Source organism: Chanodichthys erythropterus, chromosome 20 (assembly GCF_024489055.1).
Source record: "Chanodichthys erythropterus isolate Z2021 chromosome 20, ASM2448905v1, whole genome shotgun sequence".
In the NCBI taxonomy this organism is placed as follows: domain Eukaryota; kingdom Metazoa; phylum Chordata; class Actinopteri; order Cypriniformes; family Xenocyprididae; genus Chanodichthys; species Chanodichthys erythropterus.
Window position 1 is genome coordinate 29106598 of NC_090240.1, and position 26430 is coordinate 29133027.

Below are 26430 nucleotides of genomic sequence, written 5' to 3' on the forward strand. Positions count from 1 at the left end.
TAATGTAGTTCAGATCGTGTGACCATCTCAAATCAGCGCTAATCTCCCAGTGGGATAACTTTAAAGATCTAATTTTAGCATGCGGTCTTTTCCTCTCAAACAATATCAAAGAGAAAAGCAACCCTCTGGGGCTGATCGCTCTTAACGTATTCCCCCTCCTCTCAGGAAGCCCGCACTCTCCCTTGAGATTTGCACTTAAAGCACAATATAAACTTAACTTCACGCCCTATAATTAATCTGACGCAATACTGCTAACAGAGGCTGATATTTTCAATAACAAATATGTATAACTTATCTGCTCACAAATAAGATGCATACACTGTAATATTAATTTAAATGTTAAGTAAGTATTAGAACTGCATGTTTTCCCTCTGAATATAAATTCACACGCTTACTAAAATCAGATGCTATCATGACCTCTAAATAAAAAGGCTGAATAGGACGTTAAATGCAACTGATTTTCATTCTGCTGTCCTTGCCACCCTTTTCTGCCAAAATCCTGCTGAGGTGAACAGAATCACTGCTCTGCCACCCATCAGCTCAGAGGGCACTGCCACCGGGGTAAGGTCGAGCACCTATAACAGTACACACACAACCGCTGGTCCATTTTCTGACAGCAAAAAGAGCAGCACAAAAGCAGTGACCATATGAGAAAATATTCAGGCATATTTTTTACTTACAGAAAAGTAAAGAGAGTAAAATCATAATGATTACAGTCGATTACACTGAATCCTGCATACTATTAATCAATCTCTGAGTCCAGTGGATGTCTGTAAATGTTGCTTACATTCAACACTATCCAATATTTCGCTATCTAAAACAGTGGGACAACATTTCAGAAAAAGGTTGTGAAAATGACTAATGCTTCAACTGTTTAATCGCTTGTTGAAATGAGGACAATATAACTGTGGGTCTGCACAGGGTCTGCTTTCATTAATTCATTCAATTGGCTTTTTCTTCAACTTGTGTGTCCAGCTACAAGAGCCAATGCTGCAAGAGTCATCTGTATCTGCTTTTCCAGGATACAGAGAGAGAATGATGAGAGAGAAAGAGCTCAACCAGCATGGAACTTCTGCTTGGAGCAAGGAAGGGTACAGCAGGGGACTGTGTCGATTGAATGGGGAATTGGTGTATGTGTGTGAGAGAGAGCGAGAGGGAGGGAGAGAGAGAAAAAGAGAAAGTGGCAATAGAGAGTGGTGGGTTTGCTCTTTGGGAAAGGAGCCAATCCAATTACAGGCAGCAGTGCAAGCCCGGTTTCTTCAGCTGAGCTAAATTTCACATTTCATCAGTCTCTTCCCTTCTCTTGCTGCCACTGTGCTACGCTTTTTCCCACTTTCTCTCTTTCCCTCCCCCTCCTCTTGCAGGTGGAGGGCAGGAATAGGCAGATCATGCAACTGACTCCATTCTTCAAAGGATGAGGCACAACCACTCACCCCTGTGTGACAATATATCACCTACAGAGCATCAAAATCCTGTCAGTCTGTAAGTTAAAATGAACATGAGTGCAACTAGGGCCATGCCATAAAGCTAAAAATGGAAATTATATTTCAAAAAAAAAAAAAAAAAAAAAAAAAAAAAACATTATTTACAAATAAATGTATATTCAAATTAGTAAAATAATATTTTAAAAATATAAATGAATCAATTGTAATTATTATTATTAAATGAATAAATTATGTATATAAGAAAATATATTGTGTAGCATACAAGTAAAAGATAGACGTAAAGTACAGTAAAAAAATATATTTTTAAATATTTAAATTTTACATGCACCAATACATAGTAGTAAAATGTTTCAATATTTACATTTTACTAAGACATTTAATAAGTGAAAATGCCACAAGGAGATGCAAGCAAATCATTGACAAATAGTGCTTTGACTCGTTAAATGGACAGTTGATTCATTTGAATGAATTGAGCTAACACACTCCAATGCCAGATTTGCTTCTGCTAAAAATCATAGGTGCTATTAAAACATATTTCTTAAAACATATGTCTTAGTTCACCCAAAAATGAAAATTCTGTCATTAATTACTCACCCTCATGTCAGTCCACACCCATAAGACCTTCGTTCATCTTCAGAACACAAATTAAGATATTTTTGATGAAATCCGATGGCTCAGTGAGGCCTCCATTGACAGCAAGTTAATTAACACTTTCGAAATGCCCAGAAAGCTACTAAAGATGTATTTAAAACAGTTCATGTGACTACAGTGGTTCAAAATTATGTTAAAAAAAACAAATAATGACTTTATTCACCAATATCTAGTGATGGGCGATTTCAAAACACTGCTTCATGAAGCTTTGTATCTTTTGTTTCGAATCAGTGGTTCAGAGCGTGTATCAAACTGCCAAAGTTACGTGATTTCAGTAAACGAGCCTTCGTTACGGCATCAGTGTTTCGAAATTTCAATGGTTCATGTGACTTTGGCAGTATGATACACACGCCAAACCACTGATTCCAAACAAAAGATCCGTAAAGCTTTGAAGCTTCATGAAGCAGTGTTTTGAAATAAGTATGTATTTAGTACCTTTCTGGCCATTTGAAAGTGTAAATTATCTTGCTGTCAATGGAGGCCTCACTGAGCCACCGAATTTCATCAAAAATATCTTAATTTGTGTTCCAAAGATGAATGAAGGTCTTAAGGGTGTGGAACAACATAAGGGTGAGTAATAAATGACAGAATTTTAATTTTTGGATGAACTAACCCCTTTAACATTTTCATACTGGCAAATCTGGAGACATTAGGAATCTTCATGGCCAAATAAAAAGGAAATTTAAATAATCACAATATCCGTGATGCTGCTTAATTTTATACGACCAGCAAAAAACAGAGGTTATTATCAAAATAGTATCCAGCCCTAACTGGAACACAGCTTGAGTTGCACAACGAGGCAAAGACTCATGGACAAAAAAAAAACAAAGTATCTCACAAATACCAGCTTCCTGAGCTCTCTGGGTTCGTTTGTGTATTCTCCAAAAGACACAGTTTTTGGGGCTGCGATAGCTCTCTAACCTTTCCAAAACACACAAGCTCTCATAAGACTGTCTCATCCTCTTCCTCCGACACTGTTACGCCCTGTGCAGATGTGACCAAATCCTCAGGGTTTACAGAGACTATCGCAAGATACTCAGCATTTCCATCTAGGGTAATGCCTCCCTAATTCCACCATAACTGTACGTGTCATTTCCCTCTCTGGCCACCAGGGCGGCGATAATACGCTCTCTACAGCAAGCTTGAGGCTAGATAAACATGCCGCAGCAGCACTTCTAAGAGCACAGCGCTGTTGGCCTAATTTAATTGTACCAACCAAGAGGAGAAAAAAATAACATTAATTAATAAGCCACTAAAACAAGAGGATTACAGAGAGCGAATGCCTCCGATGCCACTTCCTGATTGCGGTGCTGATTCAATTATAAATTAATTAATCAAGGCGCAAAACACAATTTGGACGTTGCCGTGCTACCGGCATGAAACAAACACTCGGTTTGACTCTTTGACATTGTCCGTTCTCCCTGGCGTCTGGGAAGGCAGCTGTTATTTGTGTGTGTTTGTAGGGGGGGCAGGTGGGAATGAGAGACAAACCCAACGTTTGTAGAGCAGGTCTTTCTCTGTCTTCATCCCTTTGGTGTCTCCTTCAGCTGCTGTGGGGTGAGGACAGGAGGTGGGCATGCCTGTTCCTGCTCATCAAACAGGGCCTAACCTGTCACTCAACACTGTCGTGTCCCAAAGGGTGTATGAGTCCCAAAAGCAGCTGACAGACCCCTAGTCATCTTCATAATTGCGCATTGCAGGTAGTCTCATCTTGTTACCAACCACAGCAGTTCCATTAACCACATGCTAACATGTCAACACTTACTGAACTGGCTGCTCAATAAAGGGCAAACATTTTGAACTGCATAAATAGATCTGTAAATTCAACATGAATCAAAATAGACTTTTCTCAAAATTATTTTCTCAAAACACATTTCTGGTCTTATTGTGCTTGATTCAGTACATGTTTACTGTATATTAGTGTTGTTATTGTTAAACTAAAAGTATTAAATCATTTTCAGTAATAAAAATAAAGCTGAAATAAAAGCTAAATATTAGATGAAAATGTACTAAAAATTATACTTAGAAACATGAAATTAGAAATTTTGTATTGGCAGATTACTGAAATTAATATGTTTAAGTTGAAGTACTAAAATTATTAAAACAAAAACTGAAATAAAATAAAATGATACAGAAATATTAGTTTTGAACACTGGCTGGTTATGTACTTGCTCAAAAATATTTTGGATAATTTTTAACCAAAAAAAAAAAAAGTTACAGACTGCAGCTTTAAGCTAAAATATATTAAAATAAATGCCAATTCAAAAATACTAATAAATACTACTAGAACAATAATGGGTTGTGAATTGTTTTCATAATCCTTCATCAAAAAGGACAAAATATCTCTGGCTCAAAACATACTTTTCTTTTTGGCTGACATTTAAGAAGCTTTCGCACCATTTAGTTATAGGGACACCAAGGGCAGTCCCCGGAGAACTAAATTTCCCCTAGAGCCATTTTCCTTTTTGCATTCGCACCGGCAGTAAGAACTCTGAAGTGACGTATGCCTTCACTTACTGTATGTCCGGCTGCTCTGATTGTTGAGCAGGACTTTTATTTTGATGGCCCAGAGAATGGCAGAGCATGAGCACACAGATAAAATAGACAGATAAATAGATAAAACATATATAACATATATAAAACAGTTATAGAAAGAAAGTAACTACACGAAAAAGTGTTTTAGCGGTTGATGCCCAATGTCGCTAGCAGAGCAGAAATACCTAATCATATTTCGCTTGGTCCCTTCAAAGTCATGTTGGATTTCCTCCTTAGCGTAAAGGTTGAGAAGTGCTTGGACTTCGTTGTCGGTCCATCTAGAGTTGTTTTCTATGTTCGTGGATTAAATATAGACCTATAGACCTTATGTCTTACGTCACTGGTAGCTCCTATTGTGCTGGGTTAGACCATACTTTGAAGTAGGAGCTAATTTAGTTCCCCCAAAAGGAGTTCCTATTACTAAAATCATACCTGCGTTGGAAACATGCCAAAAAGTACTTCCACCAACAGACATAGGAACTATGAAAATGTTCCTCTGTTGCAAAAGCACCTTTAGAGTGGAAATAAATATATGTTTTAGGCTTATGTTTTACTGTAGGTAACACAGCCTGTCAAAAATGGTGTCAATAGTTAACACAGTAATTTAACACTGGCTAACGCCGACTACTACATCTGATTCTCGTTAAATACTCTGTTCCACATTCATATAGCAAATCAAATGGGTAAGCAAATGGCGTTTATGTTGACTGATAGAAGTTAAGTGATGGTTTCTTGTCTATCATGTTACTATTACCAACCAAAATTATTTTCATGCTCTTTATCTGAAAGATTATAATTACGGATCTGATAACCCTATATACTCTCAATGGCATTTGGCTCTTGTGTCTAACATCCTTTCCTTGGGTTTGGCTGAGAAGACATTCTATTAAAATTAATAGACTCAGGAGGCACAGGAACCCCTGAGGTCGCTTTAAGCTGCCCATTATGGAAGGGAAAGTGAACAGAACCAGAAGAATCCTACAAAAAGGTATTAAATATTTAGGTGAAAAGTTTCTGGTTTCCTTTTTTCCATCCATACTTTTAAATGAGGCCAGTAGAGCAGTTCAAAGTGAAGACACCATTAATAACTAACGTGACACGCTGTTTGTGAACAGAAACGTTTGCTTGTATCTTAGGTTACAGGTCTAGAACTTCTCCATTTAACTCAAACATGTCCAACTCTGTAAACGTCTCAGCTTCTCAGAGCTGCAACATTCAGTCCACTGCTGAGGAATTACTCCTGCGCTCAAGACTCACCTTTTTCAGTCGTCCACTCTTGGTGCCAACAAAAGCCACGCAGTAGCCATTATAGACATAGGAGGTCACCGAGGTCATGCGATCCCGGCTTTCCGTATAAAGCGTGTGTCCGGTCACCAGCTGAGAGCCGCCAAGGGGCTGGTTGATGTCCAAACCGCAGAAGGAGTCATCAATAGGGACAGGCTACAGGAGGAGAAAGGTCAACCGAGAGTCAGCAGTTTGCTTGGATTTAAAAAGTCAAGGTCAGTTTGGTTGTTTATACAGACTTCAGTAGAAGAGTGAAAAGGTTGCACTGATTTTAATACAGGGAAGCACAAATCACATTCACCGATCCAGCATCATCTATTTGTTTTGTTGTCTAGTGAAGGTAAGAAATGGATCAGGTAACACTAAAGGTCAATTTTAGTACAAAAAATAAATCAAAAAGAGTTTAAAAAAAAAAAAAATGGATCAATACAAACTCTATTATAACAAAATACTGAATGAAATATACTGTGATGATTTTTTTTTTCTTTCCACATGCTAAAAAATGAATGCAGAGATTCATGATTACGGTAAAATAATTGTAAAAAAATATATATTTTATAAAGATTAAACCTACAATTTCTATCAATTATAGAAAAAAGTGTCACAGTTTCCACAAAAATATTAAGCGGCACAACCGTTTTTAGCGTTGATAAAAAGTTTTATAATGTTTCTTGAGCACCAAATCAACATATTAGAACGATTTATGAAGGATCATGTGACACTAAAGACTGGAGTAATGATGCTGAAAATTCAGCTTTGACATCACAGATATCAAATTTTAAAATAACCATTTTCTATTTCAATGTATTTTTAATTAAACTCCTTTCAAAAACATTTAAAAAAATCTTACTGACCCCAAACTTTTGAACGATTTTGTTCAAAAGATGTATGCTGTGAAAATTTTTCAACTTTTCCAAATTTGGAAATTACTCTTCTCAAAATTCCTTTACAATTTCAAGGTTTTCCGCGACCGTGGGATTTAGTTTTACTAGAGTATCACACTACAAACTGGTGAAATAAACTGATTTGGGTTTGCAGTGAAGGCCAAAGAATACGGACTCTTGTTCAGTTTCTGAGGGGAGACAGTAACTGGACCATTGAGTGTGGTTTCCCAAGCCAGACGCTTGGTTTTCTGTTCAGCTGGGCAGACATGTTCCCGCTCTGCTCTGGTGAGTCCTGCCGGGCTCCCTGACTGCCTCATTACCCTGTGCTATGAGAATAGTGTAGCTCACCCCAGCTGGGGATGAAAGTACATTCACACACACTTACACACCACACCAGCAGAAAAGCAACACCTATACAGATGAGACTGGGGCTGAAACAATAAGCACACAGTCTCTAATTCTGTTTTATATTATCTAGTCAGGAACAGAATGTTTCTATAACTTCTATGTTGCAGGGATTGGTTTTTAGTAAAACTAGACAAATTTTAACTTTTATCCTTTTTTATCCTTTTTTTTTTTTTTTACAACCAGGGTTATGTGCTTCTACATAGTTATTTACCTAATATTTCCCTCTGATTTGAGTAATAGGGTTAGGGCAAAATTTTCAGACTGGTTCAACATATTTTTTGATCCTGGATCATTTCTGTCTGAAAAATTGTGTCCTAACCCTATCACTACCCCTAAACATAACCCTATGCATAACATATAGCTAAAATCAGAGGGAAATGATAGGTGTTATTCATAGCTGTCATTGAAGCACCTAACCTTGGTTGTAAACCTAAATTTGACAAACTGTAAACTTGTCCATCAAATCTGATTAGTTTATTGGAATGTTGTTCTATGATCAACAAAGATGAAATATGGTGAAATCATATTCACTTTATACATATATAGGGCCCTATAATTTCCGCGTTCACGGAATCACGGATGAAATCGCGGAATCAAGTCATAAAAACGGAATTTACTATATAATGCGGAATGTCACGGAATTTGTCAAATGTTTGATGAATGAATTAAAAGCAAGTCAGTATGCCTTGTATATCTGAATATTAAACCGCAAAAAGACTATTTAAACATGAATCCTGCATGCCTGTGTGCCTCTGAAATGAATGATGCGGAAGTGCAGCTTCATTTACCTCACACCGCCTCACACACAATCGCGCGGGGGCACACGCACGTTGAAGCACATGCGACGCTCGAGGCGTTTTCGCCTCACCATATGAACGCACAAATTCATCTCCAAAGCTGCTCTGAAAGTCACTTCATCAGCATTTAACCGCTTCGTTTGAGAAAACTACCGTCATAAACACAGAGAAACTCAAAGCTCTAGGCAAACCGTCAAAATAAAGTTCGATTTAACTTGACAAACATAGGCTATTACTTTTGTACAGTAGAATTTAGATAAATTAATTTAATAATAAATTATTAATATATATTTTAAACAATAATCTCAGTGTTTCTTCCATGTTTTAATTTTAACAGTAAAGCTCTGTTGTGCAGCACATTGGGTTTGACAAAAAAAGTTTAATTTCATGATTAAAAGATAAATTAAATGGTATGCGTTCATTTGATTGCCAGAAAAAATTAAATACACAACAGAACTTAAGAAAAAAAAATCATAAAAATAAATTTTTTAATTAATTAATATTGTTGTTTTTAAGAATTCAATTAATTAGACATGCTTTTTGATTATTAAAATTGAATTAAACCATTAAAATGGAATCCAGAAAACAGAATGTGGTAAAAATACAATTTAAGGGGAAAGAATAAAACGTAGGGCCCTAAAAAGTTTTGTTAAACTTTTATTAAATTGTTGGTAAATTGGACAAGTTTCATTATTTCAATAAATTAGACATGCTTTTTGATTACTATAATTTAATTTAACCATTAAAATGGAGTCAAAAAATAAATAAAACGGAAAAACGGATTTTATAGGGCCCTACATATATCACCAAAATATATATATATATATACACACATATACATATTATATATATATATATATATATACACACATATTATATATATATATATATATATACACACATATTATATATATATATATATATATATATATATATATATATATATATATATATATATATATATATATATATATATATATATATATATATATATATATATACACACATATATATATATATACACATATATACACACACATATACACATACACATACATATATACACACGCACATATACACACACATATATATATATATATATATACACACACACATATATATATACACACATATATATACACACATATATATATACACACACATATATATATACACACACACATATATATATATACACACATATATATATACACACATATATACACATATATATATATACACAAACATATTATATACATATACATATATATACACACACACATATATATATATACACACACACACATATATATATATACACACACATATACACATATACACACACATATACACATATACATATATACACACACACATATGAAGACTTCAGATGCAAAAGCCTCTAAGTGCCATCTGAAATTTTCTTATAAAATGAGCATTTTTATCAAGCTCTTATGTTTAGGTTCAGTAATTTCACTTTAATGGCAATTAATATATCATTTTCATTGCCATTAAAGTGAAATTACTGAACATAAACATACAAGCTTGATAAAATTGCTCATTTTAGAAGAAGATTTCAGATGGCACTTAGAGGCTTTTGCATCTTTGCATATATATGTGTGTGTGTGTGTGTGTGTGTGTGTGTGTGTGTGTGTGTGTGTGTGTGTGTGTGTGTGTGTGTGTGTGTGTGTGTGTGTGTGTGTGTGTGTATATATGTATGTTAAAATGCTAGGTACTGAAACAGTTTTGCAATTTTATTCCAAAAAAAGTTCAAAATAGTTGTCAAAAGTACCAACTGTGATACCAATTAAGTATTAAAATTTTCAAAAATGTGATGCTTTGAGTGCTGTTAAGTGGATTCGTAAACACCTCTGATAGGCCATTGTGTTCACACACTCAACAGATATGTCTGTGATTGGCTACAATGATCAAAACTTCAAAAACATGTTGTAAATAGACATTAATGATGCTCATCATCGAGCGCTTACACAGATACACATGGGAGCGTTTGAAAGCTGTTTTCAATCTCTCCCGCTCCCACTTTCAAAATGCTTTCTAATTCAAATACTTCCATGTGCTTTCAAATGCTCCAGTGCGTTGATCATTGTAGCCAATCACAGACATATCTGTTGAGTGCATGAACACAATTGTCAATCAGAGGTGTTTACGAATCTGCTCAACAGTACTCAAAACGTTACATTTTTTTAAATTTCAGTACCGACTTGGTATCGCGGTTGGTACTTTTGTCAACACTAGTTCAAAATGTGACTTACACCAATGTATTTTCCAATACAGAATGCTTCTAAACACAAGAGATCATTTAAGATCTGAGACTGTGTTGGAAATGACTTTCAGAAAAAAATGACAGAATCCTCCGTTTATCGATGTACAGCCAGTAGTGTGAAATATCAGAGTGTGAAATGTGCGTCCACAGGTCCTAAAAGTGCCAGATGAAACACCCATATTTTTCCTTCACTCTGTCTCTATTGCTCTCCCCTCGCATCTCCTCCTCTCTCTCAGACACACGCATACACACCAACTTAAACTAAAGAGATTGAAGCTTGTAAACATTTACAATCTAATGGGAGGGTCTATGGCCCATTTTTCATGTCACATGCAGGCATGGGCCACTATCAATCCCCATTTGGGTTGGGGCGGCGAGTTACAACACTCGGTGGCGTTTAGATTCAGGTCATCGGAGTTTGTGACTGACACTGGCCTCAAAGTGCCATGTAGAGTAAGAGGGATGGATACTGTGTGCTCGGTCATGATGCTGAACACAGCACTGCTCGTCCCCCACACTCCACAGCCCTTTAATATCAGCCTGGTCGACTACAGGCTCACGCTATAAAATCTTTACTGCCTCCCAGCCCTTCACAAGCTGGGGGACGGCAATAAAGCAGGGATGTAAATGCCTCGTACTCTGCAGATATTGTTCCAGCCCTTCTTCATCGTGTTTTCTTTTATATTCGAATCTAAAAATAGCTGCCTAGATCTGTTCTTCAAAAACAGTTGGCTTTTGACTACATGATTTAAATGTGTTTGTATGAAAAGTCCTTTTTTGAGAAAGTCATTCCACTCTGCGTTCATCTTGGTAATGCCCTCGGGCAGCTATGTTCTAGTCTTGTAAGTCCTATGCTAATGTACAGCAAAGGAGTCATTCTACATCTTATATACTTCAAAGGGAAAGACCAAATTTCCGTAACTGTTTGGCAGTCTTACATTTCAATAACATCGGAATCTGGCAAAGATAGTACCGGATCCATTTAAAAATAAATAAAAATAAATAAATAAAAAGATAAAAATAAATAAAATAAAATAAAACATGATTAGCATTGTAAAGTCTATGAGCCCACACATATGAAATGGCACAGCACACCCTTTTGCTGACACCAAACTTTTTTTACCCCCTTTTCAGAAGTAGGAAAATATTTTTTACAATGAAATAGTACTCTTCATACATTTTTGTTCGATATTCAAGCTCAACTTACCTAAAAAAAGAATAAATAAAATACACATAGATATAAACTTATACAGATGATTTCCAAGTACCTCTACTGACAGAGTGTGGGCTTTTGAACATTCAGTGTCAAGTTTTGTCTCCCTTGGGCTCTTTGCTATGAAACCTATCATGATATTCACACGCCAACCCTCAGTGCCTGATATTCACATGCCAATCCTCATGCTCATCACCGGAACCCATTTCCCATGACTGCTGTTTCGGGTAAGGGGTTATTGTTCCATACACAAATCAGGACACGGGTCGTTCCTTTGGAATCCACCTGATCAATAGAGTGTCCTTAGATCACTGCTCAAACTGGCACGGCGATAGGCTTTATCAGGCAGCCTGATGAAATGTAACACCGGCTGAATGAGTGAATAGCATCAAAGGGCTGGATGTGAAGCAGCGAGCAGGTTGGCCAGGCAGGAAGACAGTTCCAAGCTGGGCTCTGTGATAAATCTTTCATTCTGCCTTCTCGGCTTATGAACTCCCTTCTTCCTCCTCTCACCCTCGGTTTCTTAGTTTCACTTTCTCTGTGATTCAGAAGAGGCACTGGAGCTGAAGAAAGTAGCCTGAAGGCTGCACAGAGGCCATGTTTCCAGTGATCAAAAATAGCCTGAAATAACTGAAAGTAAATTAAACAAAAACATCATGGTAGTGGAGTTCTAGCAGTATGTTTTAAGCTTTAATAGCAAACGAAAAAGTCTAACGAGTATTATTTCACAGTAAAAATATTTTCTTACTCCTACTGGTCTTGAAAAGGGAGTAAAAAAAAAAGGAAAAGGGTGGTTAGTTTTGGCATTTGATTAGTGTGGGTTCACAGACTTCACTACGCAAATAGTTTAACTGCATAACAACATAGAATTGAGTTTTTACAGTACATATATCCTCATGATTTTATATCCCAGACCTCCTCCTCAGTCAATCCTGACACATTCCTCTAGGACCAGGAGAGAAGACGCAGGAGGTTTCTAGTGCAATGTTTTTAATGAGGCCTAGAAAAACACGGAGGAGGGCTGGCTGACATCATAAGCCATTGACGGCCCCCCAGGGGTCAGACGGGGGATCCTCTAGGGTCCTTAATGGGGCCAGAGTGGAGTCGGCTACTATGAAGACCACCCTGCTCAGACACTCAATAATGTTTTCCTCTGAGTGACAATCACCTCTGACATCATGCTAATGGTGAATTTACTGAAGCTAATAAAGGATACCCTGGAGGAAAACATGTATCAGTGGTTTATCATTAAGAGTCTCCCCTAAACGTCAGATGTTAAGAATCACTGACAGGAATAAAAATGCACACATATTCATAAAATATGTAAATATGAATTAATAGTGCTTCTAATTAAAAATTGTTTACAGCAGAGGTTAAACAGCAGAGACTGTGGTCTTTTTGGAGCAAGTACAGAACAAAGAAAACTGAAAAGATGATAACCTTGAATAATAAATGCATAAATAACCATCCCAATCACTCTATTTAACCATAGTGACTTATAACCACTTAATATGCTTTCATTTGGAGGAGAATATTATCACTTTGGCCAAAGGAGGATTGGAGGATCCCCCAACTAAGCCTGGTTTCTCCCAAGGTTTTTTCTCCATTCTGTCACCTTATGGAATATGGCTTCCTTGTCACTGTCACCTCAGTGCTTGTTTAGTCGGGGACACTTAATATTCAAAAATATTACTGATCTGCCTGCATTGACACCATTGTATGAGAACTGAACTGAGCCCAAACAAACTTTGTCACATTATTTTCCTGTTGTCACTGTAAGGCTGCTTTGAAACAATCTGCATTGTCAAAAGTGCTATATAAATAAAGGTGACTTGACTTTGACATGACTCCTACATCAACTTTAATCTAGCCATTTAGCCTATCAACGCTAAACAATTAGACATAATTGCAGATGGATAAAGAATATTTTGAAAAACGATTTACAATTACCAAAACGGTTGAAAGGATTAGTCTAGAATTCCTTTCACTGGATTTGTTGGGGTGTGCTTTCATGCTTAGACTAACCCTGACCATGCCTGACATTCAATCCTGTAGGTTGAGGGGTCAACAGGATTGCTTGGATAGTATCCTGTTACACCCTGAAGAATGAAATATGGATATGTTAGAACAACAACCAGCTACATAACATTATGATGCAGATCCTATCTTCATTCCAAAGAAAGCATAAAAATAGTAGCAATTCCCCATCTGACGGTTTCAATTTACTGTGGTTTTCTAGTGAGCAGAAGCAGGCATGGGAACTATCAGTTTCTGAGAGGGCAAAAAATGTATATTGCTTCAAGAAAATATCATTCAAAGTAAGAGAGCTCAAAATAAAGCTCTTAAATAAACCATTCACACAGTGTTCACAAAGTTCAATTAAAGTAGAACAATTTGTTAAACCATACACACAACAAGTTCAATTAAAGTAGTACAATTGGGAAAGAACTTCCATGATTAGGGTTTCAGATACTATATCTAAAATAATGCTTCACATACAAAAGCTGATTTAGCAAGCTAATCAGTAAGCTAGTTGCTATGGCTAGTAATAAAACAAACAAAAAAAAGTCTTACCGCTTTGGTACAAGGTACATCCTTTCCCAACAGCCAGTTGAGCTCTAAGTTTCCCTCTCCCTGATAGCAGGATTGCATACGCTCCTTGATCCGTGCATTGATGTCCCGGATGCTGAAGACGCAGAGGGCTGAGTCATCAGGTGGATGGTGGTACTGTTTTTGACCTTTGGAAAAGACAGCAAAGAGCACATCATCCTGAGCGCTAATGTTAAGGGACGCCGCAAGCACTCGTCCAGGCTTGCCCAAGTAGGCCGCTTGCAGAAGGCGGTACTCAACCCTGTTTCGGACACAACCGATAGGCAGCGACACATAGGAGTGGAATTTGTGGTCATCTTTGCAGAGCCGTACGATTCGAGAGGTGTAAAACAGGTCATTTGAGGGCCCGCTGGAAGACATGCTGTTCTCAGGTGTTTCCGGTTGCACGGTCAGAAAGTAGACGAAATTGCCACTGGCAAAGCCATAGATGTAGTAAATGTCAAAATGAGAGACCAAAGCCAGGGTGTCGGAGGGAATCTTGATGAGCGATGAAACAAAGTCTGTGTGTAGCTCATAGTCCAGCATTGCCGAAGACTCTGGGTCACGAGGAAGCTTCCGGCTGGAGATGGTCGGAAAGTAGTCTTGTTTCCCATCCACAGCGGTACCAATGAAGAGGGTCCCATCCTTGCCCTGCGAAGGCACGATGACTCCATACATGGTGCCCGTCTGGTTGACACTGGAAAGGTAGTGCTCCTTTTTGTGAGAGGGCTCCACCAAGATGAAAAGGTCATCCAACCGTAGCAGTTTGCAGACACCTTGGTAGAGGCTTCCGCAGGCAAGTAGTCGATTCTGAGAGTAGTCAATGAGTAAGAGTTTGTTGATGTTGTTGGTAGAAACCAGTGGTTCAGTGCAAGGCTGAACGATTAGTGGAGGGTAGCAGGCCTTGTTGTCATCTTCCGGACCGGTATCATGGGATACTAGCAGTGTTAGGTTGCCCGATAACTTGTAGACTCGGTTGACAGCACCGATGTAGAGTGCCCCTGTCGTCTTGTGAACTGTCAGGTGGTTGAAGGACCATTCTCGTCGCTCAGGGTGAAATGTTGTAAAGGACTGTTCACAGCACACTACAGGTAAGATTAAGACTAACAACCAGCACGTAAAGAACAATGTGGAACCCTGTCCAGGGCTTTGTTTCAAAGTCCTCTGTGAATCCTGCTGTCCCTCCATGGTCCGAGGGACCCGACAGGTTAGAAAATGAAGAGTTTAAAGAAGTATCAGAAGACTCAACCTTCGTCCTCGTAGGCTGAAGGCTAACTTTTTGGTCCGGTGCCTCACCAGGGTCTTCACATTTTTCTGTAAGAGAGAAGGCGAGAATGATGAGGACATAAATCAGCATCAAAACATCTAGACCTACATACAATCCAAAAGCAAACAGACAATGGAAATTGCACCTCATTCACCAAACCAAGGCCCTCTGCTTCCAGTAGAGGAATGTGTCTACTAACCCAATAGGAGGGGGTGGATTCTCTAATAGACAATGGCAGGAAAGGATTATCTTCACATTCCAAAGGAGTTGTTGGGCAGCATTACACAATGCAGGAAGGTGAAGCACATCGAAGCAACGGAAATTAGCATGACATGAGTCGCACTTCTTTCCATTTCTCTGAGACAGCAGTTTCTAAGAATGGCACTCAGTTAAAGGTCTCTAGAGTAGTGCCTGTTTTGTCAATTACAAGATCTAACATCAAAAAAAGAAAGGCTGTAGCAAAAGCATGACGAACCGTTTTAAAATTATTCTTCTTTTAGCTGTGGAGCCATTTCATTTTTTTCCTAACATTTTATGAGTAATGCATGCCTAGAAAAGTATGCTTAAAAGTATTCCTTTATGACAAATATTAACATCACACTTTCATTTCTTGATGTATGCTTTTCCCTTATTATCTACCCTTTCCGACTTAGTTTGTCAGTCTTACAGTAAGGAAGTACATTGAGGGAAAAGCAATTTATGTAATAGCAGTTTGCAAAGACTGGTAGAGCGACATCTCCTCTATACGATAAATCAAAAGGGGGACCCCTTTCTTCTAAATTTATCCCAGGGAGTTAATTATCCAATCCATTGCATGAGGGAGGCCTGGATCTTATTACTACAACAAAGTGTGAACAAATTGGGTGCCGGTTCCATGCACCCTGTTTTTACTATCTGCTCTGTGAGGGGGCTGTTTAACAGGATCTGAATCCATTAATTATGCTTTCCAATTCTGTTCGTCTGTTTTTCTCTCTTTCTTTTTTTGTATCCCTTTGACACCATTAAGTCCTGGAGGGATTAATCATTGGCACCAGAGCAATCATCCCTAAACGAATAAGGCAGCCATTAGAGATACACAATCTACACTGTCCGAACACATTCACCATATTTCCGCTCCTATTTTTTCGCTCTCGTTTGATTTGCATGCATTATCAGTGCTAGGTGGTACGAAAGGGCTAACAAGTGTAGACAATGCCTGCACATCAGAAAATCACATATGATTAAGCAAAGCAGTCCAACAGTTGTAATTAGCTCAAACATGGTGGTTTAAGGGAAGAGCTTTGTTAGTGTACTAGAACATTTCAAGATATAGAAGCTATTGTTAATTGCTTCGTGATTTGCATGTAGAGGCTAAAGGGACAAAGTGATCAAATGTAAACGACCTGTGCAGAATTATAAATAGCACTTTGCTTACATATATCAGAGCCCTAATATCCAAGTTTAGCTGTCCTCTTTAGCATAAACATGTGCTAGCTCAGTTCTGAGGTGCAGTATATTAGCATGGCTATAAAGGGAGTTGTAAAACCCAGTCATAGGGTTGGTTTTGTCCTTCACGCTGCTCTTTTGTGTGACTTTGCACATGCTGGAGGTGTAAAGCACGTTCCCCTGGAGGTGTTATCTGGCATCTGCTGAGCAAGCAATTTTCTGCAGCCTTCTGGTTTTTAGGCCTCACCTTCAGGAGTGCAATCACCTCTTCTCCAACCGCAAACCATCACTGAATTTATCTTGCATGATTTTGGTCAAGTAACTACCACTACCTCTCTCCTTTCTTCCTTTTCCCTACCCCTTTTTTCCCTTGTCCCCTGCTGGCTCAGAGTGGCTTCTCTCTTTTTATGTCTTAGCGACAGCTGCACTGAAGAGGGGACCGAATGGTGTAAATAACGACTGTTCAAAGTTTAGCAGCAGTGCTGTCAGGAACAGAAGCAATAGGGGCTTTGTTTATTATGCTTTGTGTTTTTTCTCCCCTCTTTTCTGCGACGCTTGACAGGACTCTGCTTATTATGCAGCCTGGCCAAAGAATTGAATAGATGAGACTGATTCGCCTCTTAGTTTCCTTTTATTGTTTGAAGTCAGTCTTTTACACTTGGCTCTCGGAAGAGATTACCATGTCAATGTTTGCACCTGTGAATCATTGGTTCGTCACACCAGAGCCTATAGAGATAATGGCGCGATTTAGGTAGGTTTGTCAGAACAGGCATCTGTATTGTGGAGACAACAGCACAGGCATTTTGGCAAGAGCTTTATTTCACCATGACAGTGATTCACAACCATACAGTGCACAAATGGAAAGGTAACAGTTACCTCATTAGCATATCCATAATGACCTCACAATCACAAGAGACTATGCTTTTATTCAAATGTACTGCCTCTGTCTCTGGTTTGATTTGTGGTGGAGTTGCACCTGCGTCAATAAGTGACATAAAAAGACAGTTATTGTGCTCTGGGAATATCATTTGAACTTAATAATTAAAATAAAAAGTAATAATAAAAATGTGTGTGTTTATATATGAATTCATTAAAATATAATACATTTCAAGTATTATAAATTTAAATTTAAAGCTGCAGTCCATACATTTTTTTGGTTAAAAATGATCCAAAATCAATTTTTGAGCAAGTATATAACCAGCCAGTGTTCAAAACTATCTCCTTACCTTAGCCCGATTCACAACGGTAAGCTTGTAATAATATTTTTGTAATTCAAGTGGCACTGGTAGGTTTCCGTGGGAAATTCGAGCATGCTGCCGTTCGTCTTTGCATCATTACGTCACGTCTGTTTACATACAGAATGATTCCCAGCTAGTAGGCTATATTGAATGTGACGGATCATTTGTAGCCTTTTCTCACAGCAGCTGGAATAATTAAACATTTTGATGGCAGATTGCATGGTATGACAAATTAACATTAGAGATTAAATTGTAGAGAAATTGAAATGCAGGTAACGCTGATACAAGCTAAATACACATAGTCACACAAAGCTGATGTTGTTAACATTAACAATTTGAGAACAAAGTAAAATAATAATTTGTGACAATGATGCGAGAGAACTCAGTTGGTTAGAACAAAAGCGACAGATTTGTTACTGAAAATTCTTATTTGTCATACTTCCAAGACTACAATCTGTGTTTCCAAAGTACAGTATCCACTGGTGCAGTGACCAACCACACATTCTCCTCAAAACATTAGATTTATCCGCGCTGAAGAGCCATGCCGATGCACAACCCACGTAAAGATGATAATTCTGCAAATAACTGCAATTGCAGGTTTCAAACAGAGATGGCGACAAAGATGCAAAACTTACAGACTGCAGCTTTAAAGATGCTTAAATTTTTCATCTCCTAATAAAAGCGTGGTACTCTTTCCATCTGGCCCTTACTAAAATTGTTATAAATTATTTGGAAATATAGTATACTTTACCCGTCAGCCTTTAACCGTCAGCACTTTGGATTAAATGCGCTAGCCTATAGTATTCCACTGAGCCCCTGACTGTTATTTCAGTTCCATCTGACTGTGCATCAGCACATGGTTTCACCGAGTGTCATTTTATCATGTTAAAATCCATCCCTGGGTTATAATCCTCTCATCACATTTACATTAAACTGACCTCCGGGATACAATGCTGTTCAGAAGGGAATCCAAATTTAGCACTACTAATCTCTTGTGAACCATGGCGAATTCAAGGCTATGCTTCTAAAAGATTCCTCGGCTGAAATGTGCACAGGCACAGAGCAGATTTTTCAGGCCACATTGGTATCTTTTACACTATAGTATCTGACTTGATAAAGCTCCAAAAAATGGGGGCATGGAATTTTCTAGCATGTTATATCCGAATACATGGCCTTGGATTTCATTGCAGGGCTAAATCTGAGTGTGCAGACTGAAAGAACAGGAAAACCGCTGCATTCCAGTGAGTGCTGAGGCTGTGATTATTGTACAGGAAAACTGTTGTTTTCTTTAATGAACAGTGAGGCAAAACAAACCACAAGTTAGTGCTGCATAAAGGCACAGCGGCCTTGTGACTAACTTGGTGCGGTTCGTTCAACTAGAGAATATGTGCTAACGTAATGATCAGATTCCTGGCAGTGACACTGCGGTAGCTACCTAATCTCTGGAAGTATGAACCATACTTTATATTAGAGTTGGCAAAGGGACATTAGAATTGGTTTAGGGTTGAAAGAGTAATGCTATGTTGTGATTCATCACAGACTCTACCCACAATTCAAAGCACAGGCGAACGGTTTCAATGGACAGAAGGGTAATTTTAAGCTCCAAGGGCTGATCTCTGTATAGAGAGCCTCGCTCAAGGGCTCAAGCTATGGAAGAGCAGAGCAGAGCAAAGCAGAGCCCCCACCCCCCTCCATCCCTGTGTGCCGTGAAATATTTCCCTCCTTTTATAAGCTACTTAACAATAGAACCAAAGTTGTTTGATCTTTTAAATTCATATTTACAGCTATTGTACTGCTTCAGATAAAGAACCTAAACCACAATCCCGTTATGGCGGAAAATCCTATTAATTGTTGTGGAATGGAAAAAAATGACACTTTGGAATTTCATGCCTGGGATTAATCCGTCATTCCTAATAACGACTAATCTTTGAGCATGTAATCTAAATGGTTAAATAAATACCAATATACATACCGGTACAGAAAAGGAAGTTATTTAAGCAGACAAAATCAAGCAGCAAAGAAGAAGAAACCAAAGTTTGAAAAGTTGCTGCATTTGAAAAGGCCGATCACTTGGCAGGGAAGAGTCTTATCTCTGTTGCCATTTTTTTTAGCAGGTTAAAAATAGAAAGTCTAATTTTCCTTGAGGGAAGCAGCACTTTGTGGGAGTGCGTCTAAAAAACGATTAGTAGGAGAGGTTAGTCCATTAGTCTTTATTTCTTCCCTGACATTCTCTGGTGGTGATAATGAGAGGCTTTGTGAGAGCAGGGTGTCGTGGCAGTGTAGTGATATTTATAATTTCTTTTGTCTCTGCGGGAGCTCCGGCTGCGCCAGTAATGGCTGCTTCTCTCTCTGTGCCAGCTCCCACTGCCGAGCGCATCCATTCCCCATAGGGAAATGACACAGTGTGAAGTAGGGACGGATTACACTCTCACTGACCACATGGCATCCTGTTGGTTTTCTCTCGTCTACTCAAGGACTATTGGATGGGAGCTAGAGAAAAAAAAAAGACTGAGTGTGTCAAAGTGCAAAATTATGTTTTCGCTATGTACATTTCCTCTTAAAGTGAACATAAAATCAAAATGTATTCTTATCACTGTATCAGTTCAAAAAGTAAAGGGAGCCTATGTCTTATTCTAACTGGTCTGTATTAATAAAAAAAAAAAAAAAAAAAAAAAAAAGTACCAATTTTAAGGGAGGATTTTCATCAGGATGCCCATTACTAAACTGTGTATTCATTATGCAAATGTCAAAACCACTAAAAGGAACAGTCCTAATTATTAAAGCTCTGGCAATGAACTTTTGTACTGTGCGGTCAGCTACACAATGTGCATGCAAGACAATTCGATCCTCAGGCAAAGACCAGTTTCCCGCTATTATCTCGGTCTGTCTCTCACCAGGACACTGAGTGATACAGTCTGACTGAAACATACTAAAGTCTATTAAATCCCTCACACATTGTGATTTCCCACAGAAAAAGCCATGTCAACATGACATCAGAATTAGCAGCCATCAGCAGGCGCTCTTATCCCAAATGCAAACAAGGGGGTGCGGATCTAATCTCTGCCTTTCACCCGCAACCTGCCACGACATCTCTGCACCCTCCACACTTAGACTATGTGAACATAAACTCCCTCCTTCACTCCTGACACAGTCCCGCAACTCCACTGAGGGAAGATTATAATATTATTATTGTTATTCTAATGCATTTTGTTCTCCCTCCCACAGTCGCCACCTCCTCGGCTAACAAACACGCACAGACGTGCACACAAACAGAAGCTTGTTCAAAATCACGCACTGCTCGAACAGTGTCTTGGCCTCACGACTATTACCACGACCGACAATGTGCTTAAGGATTTACACACACACATACAGGAAGTACTTCTCATCAGAGCTGTCTGTCAAGCTTGGCACAGGTTTCTATTAGTGCTTATTTCCATAAATCTGAATTGTAAAGGGTGGCAGTGGGAGACGGGGAGCCTTCGGAAAGACACGAGACACAAACGGAAAATGTCACCAGAGGCCACAGGATTCAGATCTACCTCCCTCGGCTCTGCGGTTTTGAATTTAATTAAGCGCTTTGATTGACGCAACGCGCATTTATCAATCTGGAAGCTCGGTGTATGCTTTTCAGTCGGCAAGTTTTGAAAGTCAACATTAGGCGAAGAGTTGCACATGAAAGAGCCGGTGAAATCTGATGCTGTCTGTTCAGCATTTTCTTTTGTCAGCTCAATTGTTTCAATCAGAAGTTGTTTATTTGCAGGATGGATGATGGGAGTTTTTGGAAATAGTAGGCAAAAGATTTATTCAAGATGCGACAACAGATCCTTAAAAAAATAAATAAATAAAATAAATAAAGAAGAAAAAAAAAATTTACCCACATTAATAGAGTTTTGCCGTAACCAGTCAGGAATGCAACAAGTAAAAAAAAACAAAGCATCTTCCAAATGCATAAATATAATCTTAAAGGTGCAACAGGTGATCTGGGAAATGCTAACATTAGCCTGACAGCATTGAAAGCATACGATCCCACCCTCCCTGCAAATTACATCCAAAGCCACGCCTCTTCCAAATTTCAGTGTTGATACTGTTGACATGGAAACACATAATTCCTAGTCAGACTGAACAGCTCCGGGTAGAATGTCATGGGTTGCAATCTTCTAATTACTGTAGTTATGGCGTGAACGCATCCAAAGTCACTTTAAGACAAGTCATTTCACTTGGCGACCATCTTAGAAATGCCTCTCGGGCATTCAAGTGCAGTTCATATCTCTTTGAATGGCGAAACATCAAATTCTCCAAAGCTGTTTGCCAAGGTTTCGATTAAATTTCATATTTAAAATCACCAATGAAATCTGACAACAACTGTGCATCATGTGTCTGTTTCTATAGGAATCTATAAGCTTCTAATGGTGGCTGCAGTGACGCAATACCTTTACCAATTGGAGATTGGTTCTTATTTAGAAGGCGGGACTTATTCTGCCATATTGCGTGTTGCACTTTCTCCCATTCAAAACAATACAAGTGAGGCATCTTGTGTTATTCTATAGTATATTTGGTAGGAAGTATAAAAGGTGGCTGCTGTTTGTTTGCGGTGCTCTGTGACTGAGGTTTGACTGAGGTCAGTGCGTTTCATGCTACTCTGCGTAGCATGAAAAGCACCTTTAACGTATAACGTCTGCGCGACGTATAACGTCTGTGTGTGGGTATGTAAAAACATATGTTGACAGACAGGTAGGACTTTGTATTATTTCATTCGGACCTAATATAATAATTGGATGAACATGTTATGGTCCTATGCCTTCTACAGATGATATATATTTAAAAAAAATACATATAACCATTTAACATAGGGACTTTAAACCAGTATAACAAAAAATGTTTCTGTAGAGAATCACCTATTGCACCTTTAAATAAATGTAAAAACATTGTTCTCTAGTCTCTCCAACCTAGGGCCCTATAATACACCCGGCGCAATGCGACGCAAGGCGCAGCGCAAGTTTGTTTGCTAGTTTGTGTCCGGCGCCGCACACGTTTTCCCGTTCAGCGCCATGTCCTTAAATTAGTAAATGCATTTGCGCCAGTTAGTGCGCCCATGGGCGTGCTGGTCTAAAAAAGAGGTGTGTTCAGGCGCATTGCCGGCGCATTGCTATTTTAAGGAGCTGAAAATAGACTGCGCCATAGACCAACTCAAACCTGGTCTAAAGTCTAAAGTCAATGGCGCAATATTTTTTTGTTAGAGCGCGTTGGTAGAAACTGCGCGTTGATTTTGCTTATTACACACAGGGATGCACATCACACAAACATGCCAAATATTAAAAACAAAAGGATTACAGTGTAAAATATTATTATTGTGTAAGCTACATAAATATAAAAATGTAATGATGAATATTCATTGCGTGTATTAGAATTAGGCTACCTATTTTCAATTCAGCCTATTACTACTATTACTACAACTGACTCATCGCGCGGAGCTATTTGAAAGCCTGCATTGTGCTTTAACTTCGCGCATGAGCAGATCGGTTTCTTCGCTTGAAAAGCGTTCAGCTTTTCCGCCAACAAATTCCGCCATGGCGCGAGCGCATCTTGCTCTTAAAGGGAGTGGGAGATGACACTCTGATTGGTTTATTGAACGTTACGCCCATTACTCATTAAGAGAATAGGGACAACCAATTTCAAAAATTGGTTGGACCGTTTTTCCGTCGTTAAAATAGCAAAAATGGATTTGGACACGCCCTGAGTGCACCTGCGCCGTGCACTTTACACTTTGCGTTTAAACCGTTAAAATAGGGCCCTTAAGCTCTATTTGTCACAAAAAAAAAAAAATATTTGCCCTGAAATTCTTTTGACCACTAAGATCAGAATCTCTTTATCCAACTGTTACTTGCCTTTTTTCTTTTATCTGTCAAGTTCCAGGGTCAAGTCCCGGGTGTTAGGGTACAGTGAGTGCAGTATTAGGTGTCCTCCAGCAGAAAGGAGGATGGGAGAGATTTGCCGGGTGCTGGATTACATAAACAGCAGCGCTCCCAGCTGTGAGAAACAAGCGTTAAGCTCTCACAGGCCCACATCCTAACACCCCAGACTGGGGTCAGTGTTAAACCAAAGCCTTGCACTGCCAAAAGTCAGCCACTGATTTAGCCAATGAGCTAAATCACATCTCAGCCCATAGCCATTGGAGAAACAGACCCGCTATCTAATAATCAGCCTGAATCATTCTGAAACACCACTGAAGCTGGCTGCTTAACACAAACACACCCTTACTTATCTCCTATTTAGAAAACACAATGGAATCTGATCAAATCCTCAGAACAGACTCAAAGCACGACTTTAACCTTCATGTGGATTATCCGGACTGTTATGCCACGGAGTGGATTTCTCCCAAAGGAGTTCCTCAGCTTTGGATCAGTGTATAAATGTGAGTGTGTGCATGTGTGTGTATGTGCGTGAGTGTGTGTCCGGGTTTTGGCTGGCAGGGAGATGGGGCCGTATGAGGCTCTGGCACCCAAGAGAGAGGGAGAGGCAGCAAAGGCCCAGCTATTCATTACTCCAGCTGGGCAACAACCCGTTACAACAGCAGTCACAACTCCAAAAGCTGGCACCCAACACATAGACTATTATCTGGGGCAGATTTACACAGCCTGGCACAGAGAAATGAAAGAGAGAAAGTCAGTGAGATAGAGAAAGAGGATGTGAGGAAGACTTACAATGTTTGTGGAAAAATACGGCATAAATAGATGGACAGCGGCATTACAGAGACGACCGAACCGCATAATATTACCTCAATCTGCTGCCGTGATGCGTGGCTCTCAAATCCGATGCGTTACATAAGATATTCGGGGAAATGAGAGGGCACCTGTCAGAATAATCCACTCCATTCTGCTCCCACTGTTTCAAATAAGAGCTCGCCAACGGGATCCAGCGCGCTAATCACACATTGCCTGTATGCACAACCACTCAGAGCTACCACCTGGCTACTCCACACACAGCGGGAGGCACAGCTAGCGCTGGCGAGGTTTAACACACTCATCGCACAGTGACGGCAGAGCGACAGGGATGCCACACACAGAAAATGACACTCTCGTGTGTGTGCGCACCATTCTAGCAAATGTGAACATTAGTTTGGAGACAGTCTCCGGTAACCAGCGGTCAACTGATGCCAGTGATATCAATATCTGGAATGGCTTATAAAAAAAATAGAACAATGAAATATGTAAGAGATTATGTACGGTCATTATTACAAAATAAACCCAAATAGGGTGGTCTTTTATCACTCTGAAATGATTTCATTTGTGATAACAACTGGTCAAGTCAAAATTCTTATTTAATTATAGGAGAATAGACAGTGGAGTGATATAAGAAACATGAAACTAGCACAGATATTACCAGCAACAACAAAACAGGACAATCTCACGCACCAAAAATGTCAGAAGGGGTGTTAATGTGCAATTTTTAACTAGGAAACTCTTGTTTCCGCTAATTCCGATATCAGTTCAGCATTAGTTTATAGCCAAATGTACTGAGCAGTATACCAACATAAATGTTTATCCACTCCAGCCTGGTTTAAAATCAGCTTCTGTTCAAATCACAACACTGGAATCCAATGTATAAGGTCTAACTACACAGGAACAATAAGAGGTTTCAGTTCAATGACAGGTTAGTCTCAGCCTCAGACGTTACGCCCACGGACCGTTGGCTGAACGTCTGATGAATTTGGCACACTTAACTGGAAACACTTCAGGAGTTTCGAAGTCGTCATCTGGTTGGTTGAATTCTACAGGATGTCGCGTTCTTTGACGGTCCACCTGGAAACAAATGCTGTGATGCCAAAAAACCTTGTGGAAGAAGAACGCCGTCGTGTTTACAACTGTGACAACTTACTAGGATCAACTAAACACTGGATTTTCAAAAGTAGGTGAAGTTCACGGCTCCATTGATGCAGTAAACTATTGCAGGGACATCAACTTTATATTTTCAAGCCCCTAAACATGACATGGAACAAAATAAACTGTGATTGGTTGTGTTACATGTGAGTCAAACCTCCTCTTGGCCGGTCCTTGGCCAATGAAAGCTGCGATAGAGTCCAGACCTTCTGCTGTCAGTCTGTAGGTCTGGCTACGTGAGACTAATAACAGGTAGGCCACATGTAGACAAGTACCTGTGTTTCTACCCACTCTGCTTCACTCACTATTGTCTAATCAATCAGATGCCAATCCAATTAATGCAGCTGCTGTTCAGTAGAGCATTCCATAAAGGCCGGTAGTAAAAGGGGGCCACAATGTTCCAGGTTAATCTGTGACAGCGGAGCTGAAATATACTCTTTCATAATCCTATTTGTGATAACTCACTGCCACGTAGCTTCACAAACAATAAGGACAGCAGACAGCCTCTAAAACATCATTCAGAAATATTACAG

The 26430-nt window shown here is 39.0% G+C and overlaps 1 protein-coding gene across 6 annotated transcripts in view; it reads right to left on the reverse strand.

Annotated features, from left to right (window-relative positions):
- The window catches only part of plxna2 (plexin A2), a 229311-nt gene that overhangs the window by 182339 nt on the left and 20542 nt on the right, over positions 1–26430 (reverse strand). For 4 of the 6 annotated variants that reach the window (XM_067372377.1, XM_067372380.1, XM_067372381.1 and 1 more), the window contains exons 2-3: positions 14076–15404; positions 5889–6071 (exon numbers count right to left, since the gene is read on the reverse strand). In XM_067372377.1, the coding sequence (XP_067228478.1) occupies positions 5889–6071; positions 14076–15278 (1386 nt within the window). In that variant the 5' untranslated portion in view covers positions 15279–15404. Of the gene's footprint in view, positions 1–5888; positions 6072–14075; positions 15405–15502; positions 15802–24795; positions 25115–26430 lie in introns of those variants that run through there. The other 2 variants (XM_067372379.1, XM_067372378.1) reach the window with 2 other exon arrangements.